Source organism: Vanessa cardui, chromosome 21 (assembly GCF_905220365.1).
Source record: "Vanessa cardui chromosome 21, ilVanCard2.1, whole genome shotgun sequence".
NCBI classification, from domain to species: Eukaryota; Metazoa; Arthropoda; class Insecta; order Lepidoptera; family Nymphalidae; genus Vanessa; species Vanessa cardui.
Window position 1 is genome coordinate 3,305,897 of NC_061143.1, and position 27,025 is coordinate 3,332,921.

Here is a 27,025-nt window from a genome sequence, read left to right on the forward strand (position 1 = left end):
TATATCTGATAAAATTATATGCACAACACATTTGATGTTATTACAAATACCACGGAATGTAACACAAATATTACATTAATTTGTATAAGTCAAGTATGCTTTTTACTTTTCTTTCACAAGTGTTATTTTCAAACCCATATAACTTCAGGAAAGTTCCTTCCTATAAGACATCTAGACAGATTTAAGTGTTACATATATCCAATGGCAAAATTATTTTCCATCAGATGAGATTAACATCATTATTTTATTTTTTGATGTTTTGATTAACTTACAATGTAAGTATGAACGAGTTAAATCTTGCAACTCAATTTTATCAATCTTTAATCAATGGACCTGAAATTTCATATACACCTTCAGTTTGGATGACATGATCAAGTCATACTAAATCCTGCATGGTGAAACAACCAAGATAGCGGTTAATTTTTTGAATTTATTCATACAATATGGGTATCAAATGAAAGGACTAGCTGAGAATAAGACAAAAAATAAAGTGCCGTCAATTTAAACTGATATAGTGGAGCAAGTTTTTAGTGCTTGCCTTATAATATTGGTATCAAATGAAAGGTTTACTAAGCATAAAGATTGTTTTAAAAAAATCTTTTTTTTTTTTCATTTAAATTATAACGTCTCTTCCCATCTGACACAGTTTATATGATACAAAAGCTCGACGCGAGATTTACTTTTGTAAATTAATAATTAAATGACTTAAATAACTGAATGTAAAGAATTTTATTTATTCCTTTTACGAGTACCTAATAAACTTAACAAATTATTACATGATGTAAAACAAAATATACTTATTTACATATTGATTCATATCACCTTTGAATTTTAATAATCCGTTGTTGTATTATTTCCTTTATTTTTACAAATTACATTGTAACCTGGGTGCCCAAGGCAGGCAGTTGTGGGTGCCTTCAAACAAGGCGTGAAGAGGCATCATGCGGGCCGGCATGGCGAGTCATGGCTAGTCGCCACTAGTGATATCTACTGGTACTCCACTTCCACTTACCATTAGGTGGAATGTAGCCATATGCCTTCCCGGAACGTATAAAAAATATCTCATGATTCTATTTAAAGTAGATTTATAACTTAAATTCGATTTATTTTGCCCAATATTGAAAGTCACGTGTTTACTTGAACGAAGATTTCTAGATTGAGCTGTTACCACATCACGTCACATGAAGCGTTTCTGATGCATTCCAGTCTATTTACATAGATTTCGTAAAAGCGATTCCATGCTACACTACAATATTCCAAACCACTACGGACTATTGCATTTTACGCAGCCGTCATTGTTTGAGGATTTCTTATTTTAGATTTTACAATTGATAAAAAATTACGCATTCGTATCACTGAGTAATTGTTATTATCAGCTAATGTTTAACAATTAATTAGAGATTAAGGCTGATGACTAATATTGCAGCTTTTATTGGCCTATTTAATGAATTTTCTAAAAAATCTGCAAATTAATAAAAATATATATTTACTTTAAATCTATTGGCAATATACAATTAACTAAGTACAACAATAACGATGCCCAAATCACAGTCACTACTCGTAGTTCTGAAATTAATTTTCATTGATTGTTCGAAACGTTTCCCAAATCCCAACTTGATTAGCGACTGAACAAACTTCGTTAGTGAAACGCATATAATATTTTATATTATAATGTTATTGCGTCTTGGCTTGATTTGGTCAAGGAGCTTTATATTTCTGTTTATCGAGCAAATGTTTTTTGAATTTTATTCGTGTTTCTAGGAATGCCGCTCGAGTTTATAGAGAAGATTTTCTGGAGTGGCTCAAGCATCACATTTGGGACCTTAGTTATTTAATGTTTCTATTTATGATTTGAGTTACTTAAGCATAGTTTTTGCAGATAATTTATAAGTTGTCATTTCTGTTGAATGATTTCGAATTTCATCACATGGATGATAACATACAAAGGAAGACTTGAGTAATTTATATTCCACGTATTGATGAGATGCTAATGCTTTTCCAAGAGAGTTGTTTCCTTAGGTAGCAGCAGGCAAACACACATATAACATACAATTGTCTACATAGACACAGATTCACTCTCTGTTCTCTCTCAATCTCGGGTCTGAACAGAGTTCAAATACGTTCAATTTACGTACTTAAAGAGAGGCCACTTCCGTTCTCCGTGCTGCTACTGATCAAATAAGATAAATTGAAACAAGTTACGTACTGCTTTGAATGTTATTGTGATTTAACCATTAGAAAATCTATCTTCAACACTAATTTTACTTTTATTGGAGTAGTAATGCAAAAACTTTCATAATTTTAACCACCTCCCCCCTTATTGCCACCACTGATGAAAGGAGAGCTGGTTCATATTTTGCCCGGATAATCGGTATTATGATTCATCTGGGAAATGATTTCTTCTAACTTTTATTTGTATATTAAAGGCCTTAATGTTACGCTTATTTGTATATATGGCTTATTAGGCCTTAATGTTAATAATTCGTACTACTACGTACTGATTAAAATGATTCATTAGTTCTACTGAATGTCATATGAATCGTGATTTATTTCATTCGTATCAAGCCCACTTAGGAAGTAATATTTTGCAAATATCTAACAACGTGCAACAGAGCAATGTGCGTAAACAAAAAACTCATACAAAATATAATAACAACCTTTTTTTATTCATTTCACTTGAATGTCGAAGAAAATATAAAGATATTTTAAATTTCGAAACTACATTCGTCTAGCACATATAAATTAATAACCCAAGTGAACAAGACTCTGATTTTGTCGGATCGGTTCGCGAACTTCTTCACATAATCGTATTATCATATTTTTTGTTGATTCATTCTGACATGTCGGATAAGTAGTTACGATTTTTTATAAATTGTAACCGTGACTTGCTTTATTAAGTGTATTAATAATAGTCTCACCTCGATAACATCATATCAATTAAATGATCAAATAGAATCTCAAAACAACTAACTATAAATATAAACAACAGAATGTTGTGAACATTAGTCAGGTATATATTGTGTAGTATTTTATTTTTCAATTAACAGAAGATTTTAGTTGAAACAATAGTGAGTGAATCGTTAGAAAAATCGTGTTATTTAGTGAAAGTGTAAATATTAATAATAAGGTATTTAACTAAACATTTTTTATATTTAGGTATAGCCATAAATATATTAATTATTTTTATGGAAACAGAGAGAAGGACATGAGCTGATATGGCCCAGTGGTTAGTACGCGTGCGTCTAAACCGATGATTACGGGTTCAAACCACTGAACATACACGTGCTTAATTTTTGATAAAAATTCATCTCATGCTCGGCAGTAAAGGAAAACATCGAGGAAACCTGCATGTGTCTAATTTCATCGAAATTCGGCCATGTGTGTATTCCACCAGCCCGCATAGGAACAGCATGATGGAATATATTCCGAACCTTCTCCTCAAGGAAACCTTAGGAGGAAACCTTAGCCCAGCTGTGGGAAATTTACAGGCTGTTGTTGTGTTTTTTTTTAGTGATTTAAGCTCGTTAGGTACTGCCTATTGAGAATTCGTCATAATATTGTCTTTCGTTAGGTTAACTGTCAGATCAGCCCCTGCGCTTTCGTCGGATAGTTGCTATAACATATATAATCATATAATTTTCATCATATAAAACCAAATCGTCTGCGAAATGGTGGTAGAAGTAGTTGGTTGAGATTTTCGCCATTTATATGGAGGACATTTTTTTGTCCATGTTTTGTGGTATCGGATCTCTTTGGCGTACACCCCTTTAATTAGGAAATTCATTACCCCCAGATTGAAGTTTAACTTTGAATGTACTTGGCGTGTAAACATTTTTAATTATTCGTATGTTTTTTCTTAAAACCTTTGCATCTTCAGAGCGTCCCATATATAGTCGAGTTAGAATGTATCGAACGCTTTGTTCAAGCCTACAAACCCTATTTGATAGTTTTTATTTTCACTATATTTTTGTAGACTTTGTCAGAGAGGTACGTGTGTACGTGATCTAGAGTAGATAATTTCTTTCGGAAACCAGCTTGTTCCTTAAGTTAGTTTTTATTGCGTGTATTGGTGATCCTGTTTAGTATGATTTTTGGAGAACTATATTAATAGTATAAATATGAAAGTAACTCTGTCTGTCTGTCGGTCGCTCTTTCAAGACCAAACCGCTGAACCGAATTTGATGAAATTAGATATGAAGCACCCTAAAACACGAGCAAAGGGCGCCCACTAGTATTTTATTTGAATAAATCTATAAGGTTTAATCATTGGTAATTTCATTTTTAATAGTTTGTGATAAAATCTGATCCAGGTGCCTTATCTGGTTTTTGCGAATCGATATATTTTATTATTCCTTTTTTTAGAGTTGGCTCAATGTCCTCTTTATTTACAACAACAACAACAACAATAACAACAACAGCCTCTAAATTCCCACTGCTGGGCTAAAGGCCTCCTCTCCCTTTGAGGAGAAGGTTTGGAACAGTGTGGTGGATGTTGTCCTTCACCGCTAAACACGAGATGAATAATAAAGACAAATTAAGCACATCAGCGCTGCTTGCCTGGGTTTGAACCCGCAATCATCGGTTAAGATGCACGCGTTCTAACCACTGGGCCATTACGACTCAATTTACTGCGTTTTATTCCTCTATCACTTGTGCACTTTTACGACTACGTTTTTTGTAGTAATCCGTTGCAGTTCGTAGTATTTCTGATCGTTTACTGATTTTCCTATCTTTATTTTTCATATTTGGAATCCAATCTCTTTAGTTTCATTCTTCTATTGTCTGCCTTGCTGTTTAGTAATTTCTCTACTTATCTTTTGAGAATTATTGCTATTATTATTTCCTTGTTGTATAAAGTATTTTCGTTCTTGTAATAATTGCTTGCTGTTCGATGATATGTCTGTTTTTTGATTGGTATATTTTTCTTCGATAATCAATAACCATTCGTCTTCTTATTCCCCACTTTACAAGAATACGTCGAGGTTGTTCAGAAATAAATCAGTATCACCGATGCATTCAATAGCTTGCAAATTATTGTTGAATTTTCTTCCTCTTTTAGCACATGACTCTGATAATTTTGTTCGACTTTCGACTCGACTCGACTATGTTCATTGAACCAATGATAACTTTGGCATGCATCTTTTTATCATAACCTTTATCGTAATTAAATGCTAATTTATTGAGATTGATTCTAGTTCTTTTTTTATGGTATAGGTTGGCGGACGAGCACATGGGCCACCTGATGGTTAGTGGTCACCATCACCCATAGACAATGAAGTTGTAAGAAATATTAACTATTCCTTACATCGTCAATGTGCCACCAACCTTGGGAAGTAAGATGTTATGTCCCTTGTGCCTGCACTTGCACTGGCTCACTCACCCTTCAAACTGGAACACAACAATACTGAGTACTGTTATTTGGTGGTAGAATAACTGATGAGTGGGTGGTACATACCCGGACGGGCCCGCACAAAGCCCTACCACCATGTGAAACTTTACTTTACTACGTCTATTTTAATCGTTCATCATCGTTGTTGGACTCGCTCGTCAGCTTTTGATCTGAGATCCGCAACTTGATCATTACGTTGACTAACTGTTTCGGCAGCTCTCAAAGAAAAATTTCGGATTTTGATTGTTTCTAAACGTATTTCTTGCTGTTAACCAAAAGAGTTACAGAAATACCACATTTCTGTAACTCTTTTGGTTGTATGACGCTGAGCATTTCTCGTCGATGTAATGATATTTTGTTTCTTCGGTGGCATTATAAAAAAAATGTCAACAGCGTAGCTCCAGTTTTCTATGTATATGAATGGGACACTGGTTATCTGTCTTACATTTATTTAAACTTTACTTGGGAAAACTGAAAAAATATTTTGAATACGTCATAATTTTTTTCTTTATAGTGCATATTATTTTTTCTTGATATAGTGTTTTGTTGGATTTGGTGTTTGTGTTTTTATTTACTAAATATATATTATTTCTTCTTTTTCTTAGTTCTTAGGGTGATAGATATAGAAGTATACATATAAATACCCTATCATTTGCGCAACCACCTGTAATTACTGTATACCAATTTTTATAATGATCGGTTCAACCTGTCTTGAGTTACAGCGAGACATACGTCTACATACAGATAGACTGACAAAAAAATATTATATATATTTAGATATAAATTACACAATTTTAAAAAATATGGATCTTGAGAAAACCTGCAAGTGTTTAATTTAAAAGAAATTCTGCCCCGTGTGAATTCGTTAACCTGATTTGGTGCAACGTTTTGGAATACACTACTAGCCTTCTTCTCAAAGAAATAAGAAGCTTAAACCCAGCAATATAAACATATTGTACATGTTGTTGTTAATCTACATTGGAGTTGTTTTGGCGATGAGCTTGCCTCTTGTGCATATTTTTTAAACATGACTAAACTATGTGTTTTCTGGTGGATAATAAAGAGTAATTTGATTTGATTTGAACTCCAGGATCTCTTCGAAAGCAGCCAATGCCCCAGCCAGCAGCGTAACAATAACATTATATTTCTTTTTTTTACAGAGAATGGCGAAATGGACGTTATTCTTGATGTCAGTTCTATCTTCACTATATTTATCGAATGCATACAAAATCCTAGTTATATTTCCATTACCGGGAAAGAGTCATTCGATTTTAGCGGAAGGGGTGCTGAATCAATTGTCTCGAGCTGGCCATGAGGTAATAAAGGAAGTTGTGTCATTTTTTCGAATTGCTTTTCACAGTCTCAGGTCATCATTTAAACTTATTTAAAAACTTTTATAACAAGTTAAATTTAATGTTTTTATTTTATGACTGCATGCGTAATGCGTTCCTTATCCGGTTGTGGCATTGCAGGGAGTTCGTCACGATTCATGGTTGAAAAAAAAAAGAAATAAAATCTTTTTCTTGCATGTTTTACCTTCGATATAGGCGTTGAATATATGTATATAACCTTTAACCGAAGCTGGCTAGACGCTTATAAATGTGGTGACTTCACATAATTTCATATTCACATTTATTTATTTTTTGTATTAATTTAAGGTAACATATGTAGCATCCATCATTCCCGCCAAACCAATTAAAGGAGTGACTGTTATAAACATAAGTGATTATTTAAAATTACCAGGTAAGTAATTCATGATAATAATGAGGAAGATTAAAACTCTGCTTTCGATAATTATTTGAACTAACTCTATCAGTAATGAAGTACGCGTTAATGTAAATATTAAGTAAGAAGTCAACGACTTGCAATAAAACCAATTGAAATAAACCGTAGAATAGAAATGGAACACAGAACAATCAAACAAATCAAAAAATTAAAAAAGTCAACTTGAAAAATAATCATATCACGCGTGTGCAATTATATATGTCAAAAGTATTCAAGTTATTAACAGAAACCTATCAAATAGTCATTTGCATATTTATTTTCGAATGAATCTAATAACCCTTGATACTTCTCTTCCAGCTCATCTTATGAATTTGAAATCAATAATGGATAACAAAAATACAGATCGATTCAGTCATTTACCTTCGATGTTGAATATGAGTAGAAACGCAATAAATAATGTCCCCGTGCAAACACTTCTATCAGATAAAACCCAACAATTTGACGTCGTTATTGCTGAATGGATGTATAATGAAGTCTATGCTGGGTGAGAAATAAATATTTTAACATATACCGTCTATCTGATAAAAAAATATCATTTATTAAATTAAAATTTATCATATATATAAGTTTCAAGCTGCCGGTACATCGTTACTCCTCTAATTTCTAAAAAAAATATTATATTTCAGATTTTCAGGTGTATTCAACTGTCCATTAATTTGGTTTTCAACAGTTGAACCTCACTGGATGGTCTTACAATTAGTAGATGAAGTACCAAATCCTTCGTATACCGTTGACATCTTATCCGGCAACGTTCCACCACTGACTTTTACACAACGTGTTATGGAACTAGGTTATCAAATTTTTGGTAAACTTCTTAAAATGTAAGTAAATATAATAAGTTTATTATATAATATAAAGTACTAATTAATTTTCAATTTTCAAATTAAATTTCAATTTGTTCGTACAGCTATGTATCTAGCGTTGATCAGGAAATTTACGAAAAGCATTTCGTGTCGCATATTCGCAACAGAGGTTACCCCGTACCGCCTTTCGAAGAGTTGAAGTATAATGGTTCGTTAGTTTTGAGCAACTCTCACGTCTCTATGGGTATCGCAACACGATTACCACCAAACTATATTCCGATCGGTGGTTACCATATTGATCCTGTCGTCAAACCATTACCAAAGGTACTTTAAAAATAACACGTGTCTAATGTGTGTTAATTATTTTTAAAAATAAATTCAATTTCACAATCATTTGATAAAATCTTTTACGCAAAACTACTAAATTTTAATAAATGCTTACAATAATATAGCTTATATATTAGTAAAACAGATAGGCTATGTTTAAAAATACATCGTTGAATGACACCCGACCACAGACCCCTAAAACATGAGCAAATCCCCGAGGAAAACTAGTGTATTATAATTATTATTTTGTCGATAGGATTTACAAAAAATCATAGATGACGCAAAGCATGGATTCATCTACTTTAGTATGGGATCTAATTTGAGAAGTAAACACTTACCCGCCGAAGTGAAGCAGGACTTACTAAATATGTTCGGTGAACTAAAACAAACTGTTCTGTGGAAATTCGAAGAAGATTTGCCCAACCGACCAAGCAATGTTCATATTTTAAAATGGGCCCCACAACAAAGCATTTTAGGTAAAACAATCATAGATTATATCAAATATTAAAATCTGTTTATAATGTGACTACATAAATGTAAGTTTACATTGTAATTTTTGCTCAGAATCAAAACTCTACTATATCTAGACAAATAAATCATGTGGTTGTTTAGGGCCAAACTACGAACTGTGTTGTTCTGCGAAGGGCGTGTTAAACAAAAGGTACAAAGGATATACTAAATAATAGATTAATTTGGCGGTGGTGACCACTTACAATTCAGGTGGACCATTAACCCGTCCCCTATTCTATGTCACGAAAAAGACGCTATTTTATAACGCTTATAATTTTAATTTAATTTAATTATTTTGAATTTAAAAAATCAGGATTTTTATATTAAACATGTGTGTGTGTTTTTCCAGCTCACGAAAAATGTCTTCTATTCATCACGCACGGTGGTCTGCTCTCAACTACTGAGTCAATTCATTTTGGAGTTCCTACTATCGGCATTCCAGTTTTCGGTGATCAATTTGTAAATGTTGCTAGAGGTGTGAAAAAAGGTTATGCTAAGAAAGTAGACTTATCATATACGATGGCCAAGGATTTAAAAGTAGCCATTCAAGAAATGATTAATGATTCAAGGTGAGTATGACAAAGTTATGAAAAAATAATTTGTATACTTTATTCATGGGCATTTCTTCAATTCCTTGTTTAAAGCCACAGACACCCCAAAGTACTTGCTATTTGTATTATTTTAATTCAAGGCAAATATTAAGGGTTTTTTCTTTTTCAGATACATGAAAAAAATTAAGGAGTTGTCCTTCATATATCATCACAGAACTGTTTCCCCTGGTCAAGAATTGGTCCATTGGGTGGAACACGTCATAAAAACAGGAGGCGCGTGGCATTTACGCACTCATGCAGCGACGACGCCCTGGTATCAAAAAGTCTACTTGGATCTTGCGATTGTTCTGCTGATTATAATGATCGCCATAAAATATTTGTTCAGATATATGTGTTGTTCGAATGGAAAGAAAGTATTAGCTAATTATATGAAGAAGCAAAATTAGCACAGCATACCAACAATCAACATGCAATGTTTGTGTTTGATAATAATAAAACTCGGAGACAAGCTTTCGACTGGCTAATTGCATCACCAAAAATAAGACCAATATTTGCTCTGTACCTGATTAATATGATTAAATTTTGTGGACCTTATGACTATTAACATCGGATTTTATTTTAGAATTGTCGTGACCACTAAGTGTTTCCTTAGCATTGCTTCCGTTTTTCTAATTTAGAAATGTATGCATTCAGTCAATACAGAAAATAGTCGTTAATAGCAGCTTAGTGGCAGTTGTAGGAATACAACTAGCAAAAAAAGCTATAGAAGCTATGTAGTAGGGCAATTGTGAGTATTCAGTCATATTAAAATAAATAACATATTAATATGAAAACGTATCACATAGATAAACATTACCGATATGCTTTTCGATTCTAACCGATAGATTAAGAAATATTCAGAGATATTTAAAGTAATGCTTGAAATCATACGCAAACCGTGTTGTGTGTACATTAAGAGTAGAAAGATCGGTGAGCACCATTGATTTATAAATAAACATAAACAATAAACAGCAATAGCTAATATTGTTTCGTTCTGGTTGGAAGGGTAAGAGAACCAGTTTTAACTATACATTACAACATACATGATATCATAAATTTCTACGAGAAGTGGTAACCATCCGATACCCTTTTCATTCCATTTTGTAGATGCCGTTCCAAAAATTATCAATAAAAATAATAATAATAATTCCAGATAAACTACAAGATTAGTGATAACGACAAAAGTAAAAAATAAGAAACATTCGATAATAATGCTAGCGTATTTAATTTCTTTGGCGATTTACCTCGTTATAGTTGAAGGCTGTCGCCCTTTTAAAGTTTGATTTTTTACCTACGTAAGTAGCTAGTTATTTAAACATTTTCATGATTTTCTTTTTTACCTTAGTGTTTGCCTGTGTTTTGTTTTCTTCGTTTAAAAATATGATCATTTTGTATTGTCTGGGTTACCTGCATGTAAAGTAAACAGCACTACAAAAAAAACGTAAATTAATGTTATACAAAATTTTCTTCCTGACGTGGTATGAAGTAAAGTTTTCAGTTGTGTTCAACGGTTGGCCGAATGATAATAAAGATGATGTTTTGAAACCGTATGTTAGCTGTCGTAATGAATTGTATAGAGATATGGGTTGTATCGTATGGGGATACAGGGTAGAAAGTAAAAAATTAAATTCGAGCCATAAAGTATTGTTAAAATGAAAGGTTCTTGCTCTACGGCCGTGGCCGTAGACACCATATACACCTGAACCATGGTTTAGATTACCTTTCGATTTTGTAGGTCTATTTCATGGTAAAACTCTTTTAGTTTGATAGTTTTTAGAGATAAAATGAACAGATGTATAGTCCATTCCAATGACAAAAGGAAACATTCAAAACATACCGTATTTTTCAATATCACAAGTGTTTTGTTGATAATTCCACTATAAGATTAACTACAAACAGTTCTTGATTTATATATCTTCATTTGTAATACAACAATATTTCACTAAACTACATAGATCCACTTTAATTTCACTTCCAAAGTAACGTAAACAGTTTCGTCGACATTCAAGACGCCATTTCTCGATGACGAACATTAAAAATAGAGGCCTCAACTAGGCATGTTCGCAAAACGAATGTAGACGAATGAATTTATACAGATAAAAAATATATTATTTTAGTTTTAAAATTCATTATAGATATTTTTTTAAATCTATTTATTTAATTGGTTGTAATATATAATATGAATTATTTATTAGAAACGTAAAAAGTTACCTAACGATAGATAAAAAAGTTATTTTTATACAGTAAGGTTTTTACATAAAAATAATATTTTTACCAAAAATGTTAAAAGAATTATTTTACTTAAAAATAATCTCTTATGTAGATCAGTTTTGTGCATAGCAATTTTATAGTTTTGAAAATAATACTATGTTAAGAAAGACATTCGTCTCTCATCTTTCGTATCATGTGCACGGATGCATATTCGGAATTCTCTGAAGTTTTTTATTACGACCTGACTTTGTTTAAACGGAAAATTACTTTTAAAATCAAAAAAAATATATCGTTCTTTAGCATTAATTACCCATTCATTCAATTATTTTCACCTCAGTAGTCGAACGCAAATGACATATCAATTCAAGGTCAAAGTTGTTTATTTACCTTTTCTCCTCTTCCCATTGGAATAGACTTTATTTCATATTATAATAAAAAATAAAAAGTGAGACTACAATAATTATTGTATAATATCAAATATATTACTTGACCACATCGTGCTTATCAAGGATCAAGATTGAAACATAAGTTTACCAAGAATTTTACTTAGAACGGCTCATTGGGATATCTTAGAAACTTAAGCTATAGGTAATATTAACCATACCTTACCACGAATGCGCACACGATATTGGGAACTAAATCATGTTCTTTATGGCTATAGTTACACTCACTCTTTAAAACTATCTGACAACTGGCTAGGTAACATACCCAGACAGGGTTGCATAACTTCCTACAACCTAGTAGTTTAAATTGCTTATTTAAACTAGGAAAGGACTTAGTTCAACAAAATAACCAGGACAAAGTAATATCTTCAATTAGATATAAGAATGTCCAGCACGTAAAGGAATGCCCAAATGTACGAGGTAACCGAAGAATTTAATTTTCCCAAAAATATTTCGCCAATTTCCTGTTTGACATTCTCAACAAACAGCTCATCTACTGAGTGTACTTTATACATTTTCAGTTGGCGTATGTAGTTTACGAGTATATATTATTTTGAACACGTTTTGGAGAATTAACAAATTCATTAATCTCCATATTTATAAACGAATCCCACAGCCAGGCTGCGTGAGTCCTGAGCTTATAAATTTAACCGAGCTCTTGACCCTGTTTGTAATAATCACATAGAATACGAAATGTTTCCATTAAAAATAGATACCTATTGTGTAAATTGGTCTGAGTGTGATTTGAACGATTTCCACATTTCAATTATTCTTTTATGGGGGGAAAATATATTGAAACTAAAAGAAATACATTTAAATTATGAGTCATACATACACACATCGCAATACATTCTAAAAGCTCTAGGTATTTGTAAAAATATAGAAATGGTAAATATTCCTTACAATAAAAACCTTTAGGCGATGCTACTTCTTACCATCAAGTGTTCACCTACCAGTCCGAAGAATAAATTCTAAACAAAAAACACTTCTATAATGCCTTTCTAGGACCTTTGATAGTAATTGGGTTTTAACAAAATACGTATATATAGCGGACGGATTCCTGAACGAACCAGGAAGTCGCCCGCGCCGCATGCGACAACTACCGGCCCGTTACCGTGAACGGGACGTAAGAGTAGTCGGGTCGGGACACGCTTAAGATAACATGGCGTCCGCTCTTGCGCGTTTAATTTTTTAGTTATATCTCATTTGTTTATTTAATTATTAATTACTAACTATAGTAAAGTGAAAATCAGTCAAATCGTTGTTATTATTTACACGCCCGCTATAATTGGCTGCCCAACATTTGGCCGAATCAAAGTGACTGTAAAATACGTAGTGGATTCGTTTGTGTAAATAATAATTAATTCGTGTAAATATATAAGAAGCGAGTGAATTTTGACTTAGTGTATAGTTTTGTGATTATCTATGTACTTTTGCAATAATAGAATGGCAGTAGGTACTATGTGAACATTTTAGCATGCCGCCATTTTTATAGATACTCACGCCGAATTGCGTTACATGCGTCGCACGCGCCATTTTAATATTTTGTTATAACTTCGTTTTCGTTTGAACATTAAGTGTTTTGTGCAGTGTACTTACGTATAATAAATAGTCATTACGAACGTGATATCCAAATTTCGCGAAGTGTTTGATACTAGTTTTTTTTTTTCGTCAACAAAGTTGGCGTAACTAGAACATTCGCGTATCAGTTCGAACTATTCAATATATTGTTTCGTAAGTTAATTCTACTGTATCGTATAAAGCCAATAAACACTTAGTTCGTACAGTGTATCATATAGTTTTAGGAATATACTATATTATTTTGAACTATTATTCGTGTTTATCAAACTTTTAGTAAATTTGAACTTTTTTCGTGTATGTTCGCGAGTTCAAATTTGTTGGTGTATCTCTTATCAATAATTCGGTATGGTGAATACGCGTTCACATCGTTCGTTTACAATGAGTGCTACTGGCGAGCCCGAGACGTCGCCCCAGGAGGGGCAGGCCACAGGACAGCCCGACACGCTTACGAGCGCTGACGCCGCGGTGTCTAGAGAGCCTGCGAGCGCCGATGCGGCGTTGTTGGCGCCGCCACCACCATCACCACCTTCACACGTGCCGTACGCGTATGGTACGGATGCGCCGAGTGCGGTACCTACTACACCTACTCCTGTTATTATGACGGACCAGCAGTTAAGTGCTATTTTAAATTCTATACGTATGCCGCCGACATCGTATACGCCGCCGCCTGTATATGGTACCTATGCCTTACCAAATTTTGCAAACTGCACAGCACGTTTTGACGGCTCAGGTGACGTCGAGCCGTTTATTGACTCTATTGTTATTTATAAAGATTGTGTTAGTATACACGACGATATAGCTTTAAAGGGTCTACCAATGCTATTGATCGGATTCGCCGCAACCTGGTACTTAGGAGTGAAGCACAGTATTTTAACTTGGAGTGATGCGCTTCTATTGTTACGGCAGACTTTTGGCGCACGTATTCCGCCACACAAAATATATCGGAAGATATTTGAACACGAGCAAGGTGATGAAACAGTAGACGTCTTCGTGTGCAAAATTAGAGCTTTGTTTGCACAGTTACCTTCTAACAGTCTAAGTGACACCGTACAATTGGATATGGTGTATGGTTTGCTCCACAAAAGAGTTAGAGAAAGGCTTCCAAGAAACGCCTTTTCCACTTTTGCTCAGCTCTTGAGTGAGGCACGTCGGTTGGAGGAGCTCTTTGAAGAGGGACGTGGTCATCGTAGAGCGCCGGCCACAGCCGCGCTTCCTTTCTCGGAGACGTCCCGAGCTTCTGGCATCGTATCAACAGCGTCAAAACCAGTCAACTTTAGGCCTCGATGTGTTTATTGTAAGCAATATAGTCACACGAAAGATGATTGCAAGAGACTAAAAGAAAAAGTTTCGGTTGGTGCGCCAAAGGCCGAGAAATCGCCTGAACGGACCCAAATAACCTGTTTTGGCTGCGGAACACCCGGTGTTATACGTGCAAATTGTGTTAAGTGTAAGGATAAGACTGCCGTGACTACCTCGTTTCATACAGTGTCTGCGATCGGTGCGAAACCGATAGATCCGCGAAGTAGACCACTGCTAGAAGTGTTTGTGTATGGTGAAAAGGGTCGCGTACTAATTGATACCGGTGCGAAACATTCGATTGCGAGCGAAAGTTTAAAAGCGCTTTTAGTTAAGAATAACCATAAGTTTGTTAAAGTTAAGACAGAGTTAAAATTTGCTGATGGTACTAAAAAGATATTAGTCGTTGATACAGCTCAAGTGGAGATGACAGTGTTAGGCGTAGTAGTGTCGACATTCTTTATTGTACTTCCGGGAGCCACTGATTCGCTATTAGGGATGAATTTCATTAAAGATACAGGTATGGTACTTGACTTTAACCGAAATTTGTGGGGATTGAAGGGTTTAGTGTCCCATCCACTTGAATTTGAGGGACCCTTAGATAATCCTTTTATAGCATGCTCTACTGTGGGTCTCCGTCACGACGAGGGAACTCTTTTAGAACCAGAGCAGAAACAAGAGCTATCAGATGTCCTGGAAAGGAATCAGAATATCTTTGAGCCAGGGGGAGCCCCTACTACCTTTGCTGCCCATCGTATCGATACCGGGGATCATGCGCCGATCAGCGTTCCGCCATATCGAGTATCTCCTGCGAAGAGAGAAGTAATGAAGAAGGAGATTGAGACGATGCTAGAAGAAGGAATTATTGAAGAGGCAGAATCTGAATGGGCCTCTCCGGTAGTTATGGTTCCAAAAAAGAATGGAGAAGTTCGTTTCTGTGTGGACTACCGAGCCTTGAATAGGATTACCAAAGATGATAGATATCCCCTTCCCGTGATAGATGACTTGTTGCTATCCACCAAATTAAACAACGTAATCTCGACCATTGACCTGAAAGCGGGGTATTGGCAGATTGAAGTAAATCCCTCTGATAGAGATAAGACTGCATTCGTTTCTCCTTTTGGAACATTTCGATTCCGTCGAATGCCGTTCGGCCTTAAGAACTCTCCAGCGACTTTTCAGCGTTTGATGGACCGTTTTCGGTCTGGCCTTAAAGGGATTACCGTAGTTGCTTACTTGGATGATATCTTGGTAATATCCAAAGATCTTGAAACACACTTAAAAGATCTACAACAGGTGTTTGAGCGTCTAAGATTATTTAACCTAAAGGCTAACAGGAGCAAATGTGTGTTTGCCAGGGAAAAGCTAATATACTTGGGTCATGTTATATCAGCCAATGGAATTGAACCAGATCCTACCAAAGTGGCAGCAGTAGTGGCAATGAAGCCGCCTACTAACATAAAGGAACTTAAAAGTTTCCTTCAGACTGCATCTTGGTTTCGTAAGTTCATCCGCGAGTTCTCCAATGTGGCCCGTCCATTGACCTACCTTACCAGGAAAAATCAATGTTGGCAGTGGGGTGAACCTCAAAAGGTCGCATTTGAAGAATTAAAGGTACGACTTACTTCCGCACCCATTCTTCGACAGCCAGATTTCGATGAACCTTTCGTATTACGAACCGATGCGAGCTCCTACGCTTTAGGCGCTGTGTTTCTGCAAGGGCAGGACCCAACGACACAACGTCCTATTGAATGCGCTAGCAGGTTATTGACTAACACAGAACGCAATTACCATACCACAGAAAGGGAAGCGTTAGCTGTGGTATGGGCATTAGAGCGTTTCCGTGGATATGTAGAAGGTACGAAAATACAGGTTCTTACCGATCACCAGCCGCTGAGATGGCTCCTCTCCTTGAAAACACCAAGTGGTCGCCTTGCCAGGTGGGCAATGAAAATACAAACCTTCAACTTGGATGTCAATTACGCCCCAGGGAAGATGAATGTCGTGGCAGATACTCTTAGCCGTCCAGTGGGAGTCACTGGCTCGGAAGATGTTTGTGAGATCTGTCCTATCGTAGTAGACTTACCGCATCGACGAGCGGAAGACCTCCGCGATTCTCAGTTGACAGATCCGGGAATAAAAAAGATTATCGAAGACTTTGAGGACGACGACCCAGACGCGTTGAACACAAAGGGGTTATTATATGACTCATGGGGTTCTTTATCGCGCAGACCCTGATGGAGAATCCGAAGAGCCATTATTGGTTGTACCAGAATCGCTGCGTGCAGAATTGATGAAGGAACTACACGACGCGTCAACCACTGGACACCTTGGAATAGAACGTACACTAAGGAAAATCAAGGAAAAATACTATTTCCCCAATATGCGAACCTTTGTTGCCCAATACCTGAAGTCATGCGATTTATGCCAACAGTACAAGCCCACAAACCTCAAACCTGCTGGTCTCTTACAGACCCCGGTCCCTCAACAGCGCTTTGAGGTCTTAGCAATGGATCTATTCGGTCCTCTTCCAGCTGGAAACCAGGGGGAGAAGTGGATTTTCTTAATAGAGGATACCGCCAGCAGGTGGGTGGAACTCTTCGCTCTTAATGATGCTACATCTGAAACCTGTGCTAAGGTTCTAATAGAAGAGATATTTTTACGATATGGGTTACCCCGCAGGATAATCTCAGATAATGGGACTCAATTTGTCTCCGCAGTCATGCAGAAGGCTATGTTTGCATTGGGGATTAAACAGAATTTAACGCCCGTGTATCACCCGGAGGCAAATCCTGCTGAGCGCAAAAACAGGGATATGAAGCAAATGTTAGCAATGCTGGTCGGTACTGAGCATCGAAGTTGGCCACAATATCTACCATCTGTTAGATTTGCCCTCAATAGTGCCTACAATGAAGGGACAGGGCATACGGCTTCCTTTTTAACTTTCGGACGAGACCTACGATCTCCATTTACCGTATTGAACGACATTAGAACTGTTGTGGAGGAAGAAAATTTTGTTCCTCAAATAACGCCTTACCTTCGCTTCATTAAAGGATGTTAAATGGCGCATCGAGGAGCAACAAGATCGCCGAAAGGCTATAGGGGACCAACACCGAAGACCGATGGCAAGTTTTAAAGAGGGTGACCTTGTTTGGGTGGAGACTCCCAGCCATAGCAGTGCTGAAAAGGGGATTACGAGGAAATTTGCACCGCGTAGAGAAGGGCCGTATAAGATTTCCAAAATGATTTCTCCTACTACTTGGGAAGTAGTCGATAAAGATGAATCGGTTAAGGGCAAGTACCATGCCAGTGTGCTATCCTTGTACCAAGGAACCTCTAGGTCTGACGCTGTCACCTTGCGTAAGAGAGGACGTCCCGCCAAGTCTCAACCACGTGGTGGCTGCGACTTGGAGGGGGAGGATATAGCGGACGGATTCCTGAACGAACCAGGAAGTCGCCCGCGCCGCATGCGACAACTACCGGCCCGTTACCGTGAACGGGACGTAAGAGTAGTCGGGTCGGGACACGCTTAAGATAACATGGCGTCCGCTCTTGCGCGTTTAATTTTTTAGTTATATCTCATTTGTTTATTTAATTATTAATTACTAACTATAGTAAAGTGAAAATCACTCAAATCGTTGTTATTATTTACACGCCCGCTATATATAATTAAATACTATGTATGCAATCAAATAAATAAAAAAGTTATTAATTAGCAGCGCACTCGAATTCGTGAGCGTTTAAATCGAACAAAAAATTTTGTACCCAAAGTTATTTCTTATTACATCAGCTTTCTGACAGTATACTTACACTTACCCATCAAATTTGGTCAAATCGTTTCATATATTATCCGGAACTAATATACAAACAGACAGGCAAACAAAAAATTAAAAACATGTTATTTTATTATATACCTTATACCAAACTACACCAGATTGACGTTCCAACTTTTATGTATCGATTCGTATTCTGCTCTGGAGTAATTATCGGGTTGTGGAAATGATAAATATCAATACGATCTTTGAATTGCTTAAGAGGGCTTTCGTACACTGTATAACCTAGGCTCCAAAATATAAAGGGACAAGACTGTATACTGGAGAAAGAGCAACGTATTTCATCTTAAGGGGATAGATACTCAAATAGTGATTGAAAGATTGGATGTAATAAACAACAGATGCATGATGTCCGACGTAATGTTGGGGAGCTGGTGAAGCGTGTAAATGTTTATGGTTGGGTATTGGACTCCAAAATGGCGTAAGGGTGATAAAGGCTAGCGCTAAACCATTTAGAAGGAGTCCTTTGTAATTCTTTGGATCGAAAGTTAATCGAGTTTGTTTCAAGATTCATGTATTGAGTCAATTCTAATCAAACGTTCACGTTTATAAAATTGTGTCCAGAAAAATTAATACGTATTTCTATGTTTTTTTATTTCGTTACGAATCTCTTGCTGAGCTAAAATCAGTTCTAAGAAACGTCTAAGTTTTAATGGAAGCACATGTTTCCCTTCAACTCACAGAAGTATCAAATTTTTTTTTTATACACAGTTCTAGTAGTATTGAGTAGTATTAAGTATCATAATTTTTGTTGTTTCTATCTGACATTTTGGATTTGTGGTTACGAATTTTTATATATTGTAACCGTGACTTGCATTATTAACTGTAGCCTCACCTCGATAACATCGTATCAATTGAATGATAGAATAAAATATCTAAAAAATGAACTATAAATATTACAAACTGATGGTGTGAACATTACTTAGGTATACATTCTGTAGTAGCACGTATTTTGTGTTCAAATTAACAGATGATTTTAGTTGAATCAATAGTGTGTTCATCATTATTAAAAATATCATAGTGTAAATTAGTGAAAGCGTAAATATTAATAATAAGTTATTTAACTAAATGTTAATAACGGTATGTTTAAGTATAGTCATAAATATAATAATTATTTTTATATAAACAGTAAGAGTGACGTTTAAAAACTTGTAGCAGGGCTCCGTTCCGGATTATCCGATCGTTTCGGATAGCTTCGGTTAGGAATATTTAATTATTTAGAAAATTTAAAAGAAAAAAAAATATCAGATATTATAAATTAATATCTGGTAATTTTATTCGAGTATAACATAATTAAAAACTAAAATGATAATAAATATTTTCATCGGTTTCAGTTACGGATAGATTTTTATTTCGGATATACGATAATTTCTATTAATGTTAAGTCCCTAACATCCCCATTTCGAACCTAAGCAAAGATCATAATTTTAATATGCACATATTGGATGTAAAACTATCACATGTGAATTAGCTTCTCAAACAAAAAGAAATCCATAGTAGTTTGCTAAGAGGTTGTTAATATTTTTTCAAAGTCAAATGACTTTGAAGGTAAAATAATGGGATATTTTCAATTAATAAATTGAAATAGTGCTTATTATATTTATGACTGAATAAACTATTGTATAGATTATAAAAAAGAATGCTATTAGCAATTGTTGACTAACATTCCGGATAAATAATAATTCAATTCTATTGAATTTCCTATATGATTCAGGTTCGGAAAGAGTAACTACTGAATTTATTGCCAATTTTCATTCCAAACAGTTAGTATGTTCGTATTATCATTAAATTTAAATTAGTAGAATAACTTATATTGCTGTTTTATTTGAAAAATGAACTTATTTAGTGATTATTGTTTCTATAGCGTTTATAACGTTATTTGATAGGTACCAGAGATAGAAAAAATTGCGTTTAGCTGAACCTAAATGCAGATTTTTTTATCTCTGGCATGACTTATTTGTCATTTGAAAATAGGAAACCGTTCTCCTTCCGACCATTATCAATATTTAAAGATAGAGCCATTGTTTATTACATATATTTAAACAAGCAGTCAAAAATAATCTCAATTATCTCTAGTTACCACGTTATCTTACACTATTATAAATTTTCTATATGTACTTGGTGGTAGGGCTTTGTGCAAGCCCGTCTGGGTAGGTACCACCCACTCATCAGTTATTCTACCGCCAAATAACAGTACTCAGTATTGTTGTGTTCCGGTCTGAAGGGTGAGTGAGCCAGTGTAACTACAGGCACAAGGGACAAAACATCTTAGTTCCCAAGGTTGGTGGCACATTGACGATGTAAGGAATAGTTAATATTACTTCCAGCGTCATTGTCTATGGGCGATGGTGACCACTTACCATCAGGTGGCCCATATGCTCGTCCGCCAACCTATACCATAAAAAAAAATGTATTAAAAACGAAACCAATAATTTTTTTAATGAAAATAAAGATGAGAACTCAGTGTTCTGGTGTATTAACATTTTCACTATTAATTAATTATTATTAAATTCCTTTTTTTTTCAATAAAAATCCACTTGATGAAATTGCTGTCATTGTGAATATCTAAATAGATAACAAATATTAAGAATGAAAAAAAGCTATATTCACTATCAAAATACTGGATAGATTTAAGTTAAATCTGGTAGGGAGAAAATCTAGGTAGCGGAGAAGGACAAAAGCTCTTATGTTTTAATTCATCAAGTTTAATAAATTTCGCAAGCAAAACCGCAAGTTCATCTAGTAACATATCAAAAGAAATCCCTTAACAACGCTTGTTGTGACAACAATAATATTAGGTGATCAACAATCACTATATTTACTACACTAAGTACCTACGTACGCATGTACGGGATCGTGTAATCTCAGAATGACCTGATAAAAGACATCCGCTATCATAATTAAACACACGAATTACATAAAAATCACGGTCAGTCGATTTGTGATATTTCACGATACGAAGTGATTTCACACAGAATAGCAGTACTAACTGAGTTTGACCGTGAATATTGGCATAGCATTTTGTTATCGTGTATCATATGTGTCGGGCATCTTGTATCTCTGATAACAATTCAGCCTGAAAACAACGTCACATTTTTTAGGCTCACTGAAGATACGATTCAGTGACTCAATTTCGTAAATCATAACCAAGGACTGCTCTTCTTTACCACGCTACAAATAACACCAGTTAACTTTATATGAGTTTTATTTATGTTTATAATGAATTATACAATTTTAAACAATCTTGCGCTCAGCGGTGAAGGCAAACATTGTGACAAAACCTGCATGTTTTATAGAAATTTTGTCACGTAAAAATCCATCAACCTGCTTTGGACAACATGGACATTTTGGAATAGGCTCCCAGCCTTCTTTTCAAAGGGACAAGAGGCTATAGCCCAGCAATAGGGAAATTACAGGCTGTACATATTGTTCATGTTGTTGTCAATCTACATTGGAGTTGTTTTGGCGACAAGCCCGCGTCTAGTACATCTTTCTTAAACGTGACTAAACTATGTGCTTACTGGTGTAATGCCTCGGCCAGCAGTGTAACAATTACATTCTGTTTCCTTTTTACAGAAAATGTCGAAATGGGAGATAGTCCTGATGTCAGTTCTATCTTCACTATATTTATCGAATGCATACAAAATCCTAGTTATATTTCCATTACCAGGGAAGAGTCATTCGATTTTAGCGGAAGGGGTGCTGAATCACTTATCTCGAGCTGATCATGAGGTAAAATAATTTATGTATATTTATGTATATTTAAGTTTTTTAAATTCTATAATACGTTAAATTTAATGTTTGTATTTTGTTACTGAATGCATTCCGTTGGCAATCGTCCGGTTGTGGCATACCAGTGAGTTCTTCGTATGATTCATGCTTGAAAAAAAAGAAAAAATATTTTTCTTGGATGTTTTACCTTCCTTATAGGCGTTGAATGTATGACTTATAATCGAAGCTGCCAAGGCTCTTATAAATGTGGCCACTTTACATAATTTCATATTCACAATTCAATTAAATTTTTTATATTAATTTAAGGTAACATATGTAACATCCATCGTTCCGGAAAAACCTATTAAAGGAGTGACTGTTATAGACATAAGTGATTATGTAAAATTGCCAAGTAAGTAATTCATAATAACAAAGATGAAGATTAAGAGCCTGTTTTCAATAATAATTGAACTAAAGCAGTTAATGCAAATATTAACTAAAAAATACGGACTTGCAATAAAACGCAATTGAAATAAACTTTATTTGTTGTCATGTGGCTGAAACCTTACCACCTTAGATACTCTTAAACCTTAAATATTCCCTTAACCTTAGATAAAGCTGGAGAACAATCAAACAAATAGGTCGACATAGGTATAGATTGGCAGACGAGCATATGGAATATGTAATGCAATATTAACTATTCCTTACATCGTCAATGTGCCACCAACCTTGGGGACTAAGATGTTACGTCCCTTGTGTAGTTACACTGGCTCACTCGCCCTTCAAACCGGAACACAACAATACTCAGTACTGTTATTTGGCGGTAGAATAACAGATGAGTGGGTGGTACCTACCCAGACGGGCTTGCACAAAGCCCTACCACCAAGGGACCCTTACCCTACGTATGCAATATATGTCGAAAACACTAATGTTATTAACAAAATCCTATCAAATATACACAATTGAGTATATTCTATACCATCACCATCGACTCACAGTCATATCTCACATCGGCAAGATGCACTTACAATTGCTGTAAATGCACTTACCGTTAGAGATAGTTACTCAAACTTTTCATTTAACACAGAAACTTGCATATTACTTATCAAATAAAAACCTTAAATATCATAGCCCTTGATACTTTTCTTTTAGCTCATCTAATGAATTTGAAATCAATAATGGATAACACACATAATAGAGATCGATTAAGTCATTTACCTTCGATGTTGAATATAAGTAGAAACGTAATAAATAATGTCCCCGTGCAAACACTTCTATCAGATAAAACCCAACAATTTGACGTCGTTATTGCTGAATGGATGTATAATGAAGTCTATGCTGGGTGAGAAATAAATATTTTATCATATAATGTTCATCTCGGACAACATTTTGCAGAAATATCACAATAAAAGTTTCAAGCTGTCTGTATAAAGTTACTCTTCTAATTTCCGAAAGCAACAATCGTTTAATTTTCAAGTTATTTCTTGATGAGAGTAGATATATCGGAGCCATAGCTTCGGAGATCTCGTAATGAGTCAGTAGGTAGTATACAGATTGTTACAATAATAAATTGATTATTTTATATTTCAGATTTTCAGGTGTATTTAACTGTCCATTAATTTGGTTTTCAACAGTTGAACCTCACTGGATGGTCTTACAATTAGTAGATGAAGTACCAAATCCTGCATATACTGTTGACATCTTATCCGGTAACGTTCCACCGCTAACTTTTTCGCAACGTGTTATGGAACTAGGTCTTCAAATTTTTGGTAAACTTCTTAATATGTAAGTAAATTTTATAATCTATACTACTATATAAATCTCTAGAGTCTTTACACTCAATTGTTTTGTGGAATTTCGTCATAAGTATTCCTTTTATGACTAACTAACATAATTTTTACCATTTTTGAAATTTTTGTCCGTCTGTGTATGTTCCGCTATAACTCGAGAACGGCTGAAACGATCTTTATAAAAATCGTTATATGGTAAGAACATGACTGTGATTCCGCAAATGATAGGCTATTTATATATAAAAAAGCTAGTACAATATAAAACACTAGTGCATCATTACTTTCCAAATTAAATTTTAATTTGTTTGTACAGCTATATAACCAGTGTTAACCAGGAAGTTTACGAAAAACATTTCGTGCCGCATATTCACGATAGAGGTTACCCCGTACCACCTTACGAAGAGTTGAAGTATAATGCTTCGTTAGTTTTGAGCAACTCTCACGTCTCTATGGGTATCGCAACACGATTACCACCAAACTTCATTCCGATCGGAGGTTACCATATTGATTCTGTCGTCAAACCATTGCCAAAGGTACTTTATAAATTACACCTACTCATGTTAATTCTTCTTAAAAATAACTGCAATTACACGAACATTTGATAAAGTCTTAACGCAAAGCTACTAAATGGATTTTAATTAATCCTTACAACAACATAGCTTATATATCACTATAACAGATAGGCTATATTTAAAAATACATCGTTTGAATGACACCCGACTACTAGCCCCTAAAACATGAGTAAATCCCCGAGGAAAACTAGTGTATTATAATAATTATTTTGTCGATAGGATTTACAAAAAATCATAGATGACGCAAAGCATGGGTTCATCTACTTTAGTATGGGATCTAATTTGAGAAGTAAACACTTACCCGCCGAAGTGAAGCAGGACTTACTAAACATGTTCGGTGAACTAAAACAAACTGTTCTGTGGAAATTCGAAGAAGATTTGCCCAACCGACCAAGCAATGTACATATTTTAAAATGGGCTCCACAACAAAGCATTTTAGGTAAACAAAACAATTAATCATTATAAAAAATACAAAACAACTATTTTTTATATATATACATCATGTGGTTGTTAAGGGCTTCTCCTCTGGGTAGCTATCACTGACTCATACGCAGTGGCGGATTTACAAATTTTGCCGCTGGTAGGCTAATCACTTTTTGCCGCCCTGCTGACTTTTGAAATTCAATACGTTACATTTGTTCACCATCATATTGAATACATTTATTCTGAAATTACACTTTATCATTTGTGTGCTATCTTCCACATTACATGGGCTTTTTCCTGATATAGAAGATACAAAGGATATAATAACTAACCAAGTGGTCACCACATACCATCAGGTGAACCATTAACCCGTTTCCTGTTATAATATGTATATATGTGTATGTATAAACACGCTATTTTATAACGCTTTCAGCTTTAATTTTAAGCCAATATTTAATTATTATAATTTTAATAAATCATGATTTTAATATTAATCCTGTGTTGTGTTTTCCAGCTCACGAAAAATGTCTTCTATTCATCACGCATGGTGGTCTACTCTCAACTACTGAGTCGATACATTTTGGAGTTCCTACTCTCGGCATACCAGTTTTCGCTGATCAATTTGTAAATGTTGCTAGAGGTGTGAAAAAAGGTTATGCTAAGAAAGTAGACTTATCATATACGATGGCCAAAGATTTGAAAGTAGCCATTCAAGAAATGATTAATGATTCAAGGTTGGTATGACAATGTCACGAAGAAATAATTTGTTTACCTTATAATTCATGGGTACTTTATTATTCTTGGATATTTCTTCAACTCCTTGCTTAAAGACACAGAGACCCCAAAGTATACTTGTATTATTTTAATTTTGGGCTAAATATTAAGGGTTTTTTAAATTTCTCAGATACATGAAAAAAATTAAGGAGTTGTCTTTCATATATCATCACAGAACTGTTTCCCCTGGTCAAGAATTGGTCCATTGGGTGGAACACGTCGTAAAAACAGGAGGCGCGCGGCATTTACGCACTCATGCAGCGACGACGCCCTGGTATCAAAAGCTCTACTTGGATCTTGCAATTATTCTGCTGATTATAATGATCGCTTTAAAATACTTGTTCAGATATATGTGTTGTTCGAATGGAAAGAAAGTATTAGCTAATTATAAAAAGAAGCAAAATTAGCGCAACATGTCACGTTCTTAATATATAAATACTGTACCTGATTAATATGATTAAATTTTGTGGACCTTCTGACTATTTACATCGAATTTTATTTTATAATTGTCGTAACCACCAAGTAGTTCCTTACTGCTATTTACGTTTTTCTAATATATAACTGTATACAATGAGTCAATACGGAAAATAAATTCAAAGTAAAAATACTTTTTTAAAATAAAGCTTTTATTTAAATGCTCTAAAAAGAAGAAAATAAAATTTACCTTTAAGATTTTAACTATAAATTTATAACCTCATTAAACCCAATTTCTTTAATCATAAAAGCTTGTGGCGAGTTTTTCGTAAGTACATTCATAGAAGTATTTAATTAGAAAAAAATAAAACTTAGCTAATTAAATTACTAAATTATATGGTACTAGTAGTAGTAGTAGTAGCGTTTTGACCATCTCGACCCGAGGCTCATCAAAGCCGCCGCCGCTCTCGTTCGCCTCCTTCCGAATATGGGGAGCTGGGGTCACTCCGACGGCGTCTCTATTCCGGCGGTAGTGAGGTCGATGACGCTGTACGGTGCCCCGATCTGGATAGA

At 34.9% G+C, this 27,025-nt stretch overlaps 2 protein-coding genes across 3 annotated transcripts; both read left to right on the plus strand.

The window, feature by feature from the left end:
* Positions 1 to 2,896: 2,896 nt before the first annotated feature.
* On the plus strand, positions 2,897 to 9,942 carry LOC124538919 (UDP-glucosyltransferase 2-like). 2 transcript variants are annotated; one of them, XM_047116180.1, is made up of 9 exons: positions 2,897 to 3,010; positions 6,550 to 6,705; positions 7,048 to 7,132; positions 7,472 to 7,658; positions 7,801 to 7,995; positions 8,082 to 8,301; positions 8,561 to 8,780; positions 9,164 to 9,383; positions 9,535 to 9,942. In XM_047116180.1, exons 2-9 carry the CDS (start codon positions 6,553 to 6,555, stop codon positions 9,809 to 9,811), a joined length of 1,557 nt encoding a protein of 518 aa, XP_046972136.1. In that variant the 5' UTR covers positions 2,897 to 3,010; positions 6,550 to 6,552; the 3' UTR covers positions 9,812 to 9,942. The 2 variants fall into 2 exon arrangements, with proteins under 2 accessions (XP_046972136.1, XP_046972135.1); XM_047116179.1 differs by lacking the exon at positions 2,897 to 3,010 and adding an exon at positions 3,018 to 3,127.
* Positions 9,943 to 22,261: 12,319 nt separating this feature from the next.
* On the plus strand, positions 22,262 to 26,524 carry LOC124539079 (UDP-glucosyltransferase 2-like). Its single transcript, XM_047116401.1, has 8 exons — positions 22,262 to 22,500; positions 22,807 to 22,891; positions 23,632 to 23,821; positions 24,070 to 24,264; positions 24,583 to 24,802; positions 25,061 to 25,280; positions 25,779 to 25,998; positions 26,169 to 26,524. Exons 1-8 carry the CDS (start codon positions 22,348 to 22,350, stop codon positions 26,443 to 26,445), a joined length of 1,560 nt encoding a protein of 519 aa, XP_046972357.1. The 5' UTR covers positions 22,262 to 22,347; the 3' UTR covers positions 26,446 to 26,524.
* Positions 26,525 to 27,025: the final 501 nt, after the last annotated feature.

Bases quoted from the DNA above. Each gene is read 5' to 3' on its own strand.
- LOC124538919 (XM_047116180.1), top strand. From the start codon at position 6,553: ATGGCGAAATGGACGTTATTCTTGATGTCAGTTCTATCTTCACTATAT. The intron at 7,659-7,800 runs GTGAGAAATAAA...ATTATATTTCAG, and splicing joins TATAATGAAGTCTATGCTGG to ATTTTCAGGTGTATTCAACT. The intron at 7,996-8,081 runs GTAAGTAAATAT...TTGTTCGTACAG, and splicing joins TTTGGTAAACTTCTTAAAAT to CTATGTATCTAGCGTTGATC.
- LOC124539079 (XM_047116401.1), top strand. From the start codon at position 22,348: ATGTCGAAATGGGAGATAGTCCTGATGTCAGTTCTATCTTCACTATAT. The intron at 24,803-25,060 runs GTACTTTATAAA...TTTTGTCGATAG, and splicing joins TCGTCAAACCATTGCCAAAG to GATTTACAAAAAATCATAGA. The intron at 25,999-26,168 runs GTTGGTATGACA...TAAATTTCTCAG, and splicing joins GAAATGATTAATGATTCAAG to ATACATGAAAAAAATTAAGG.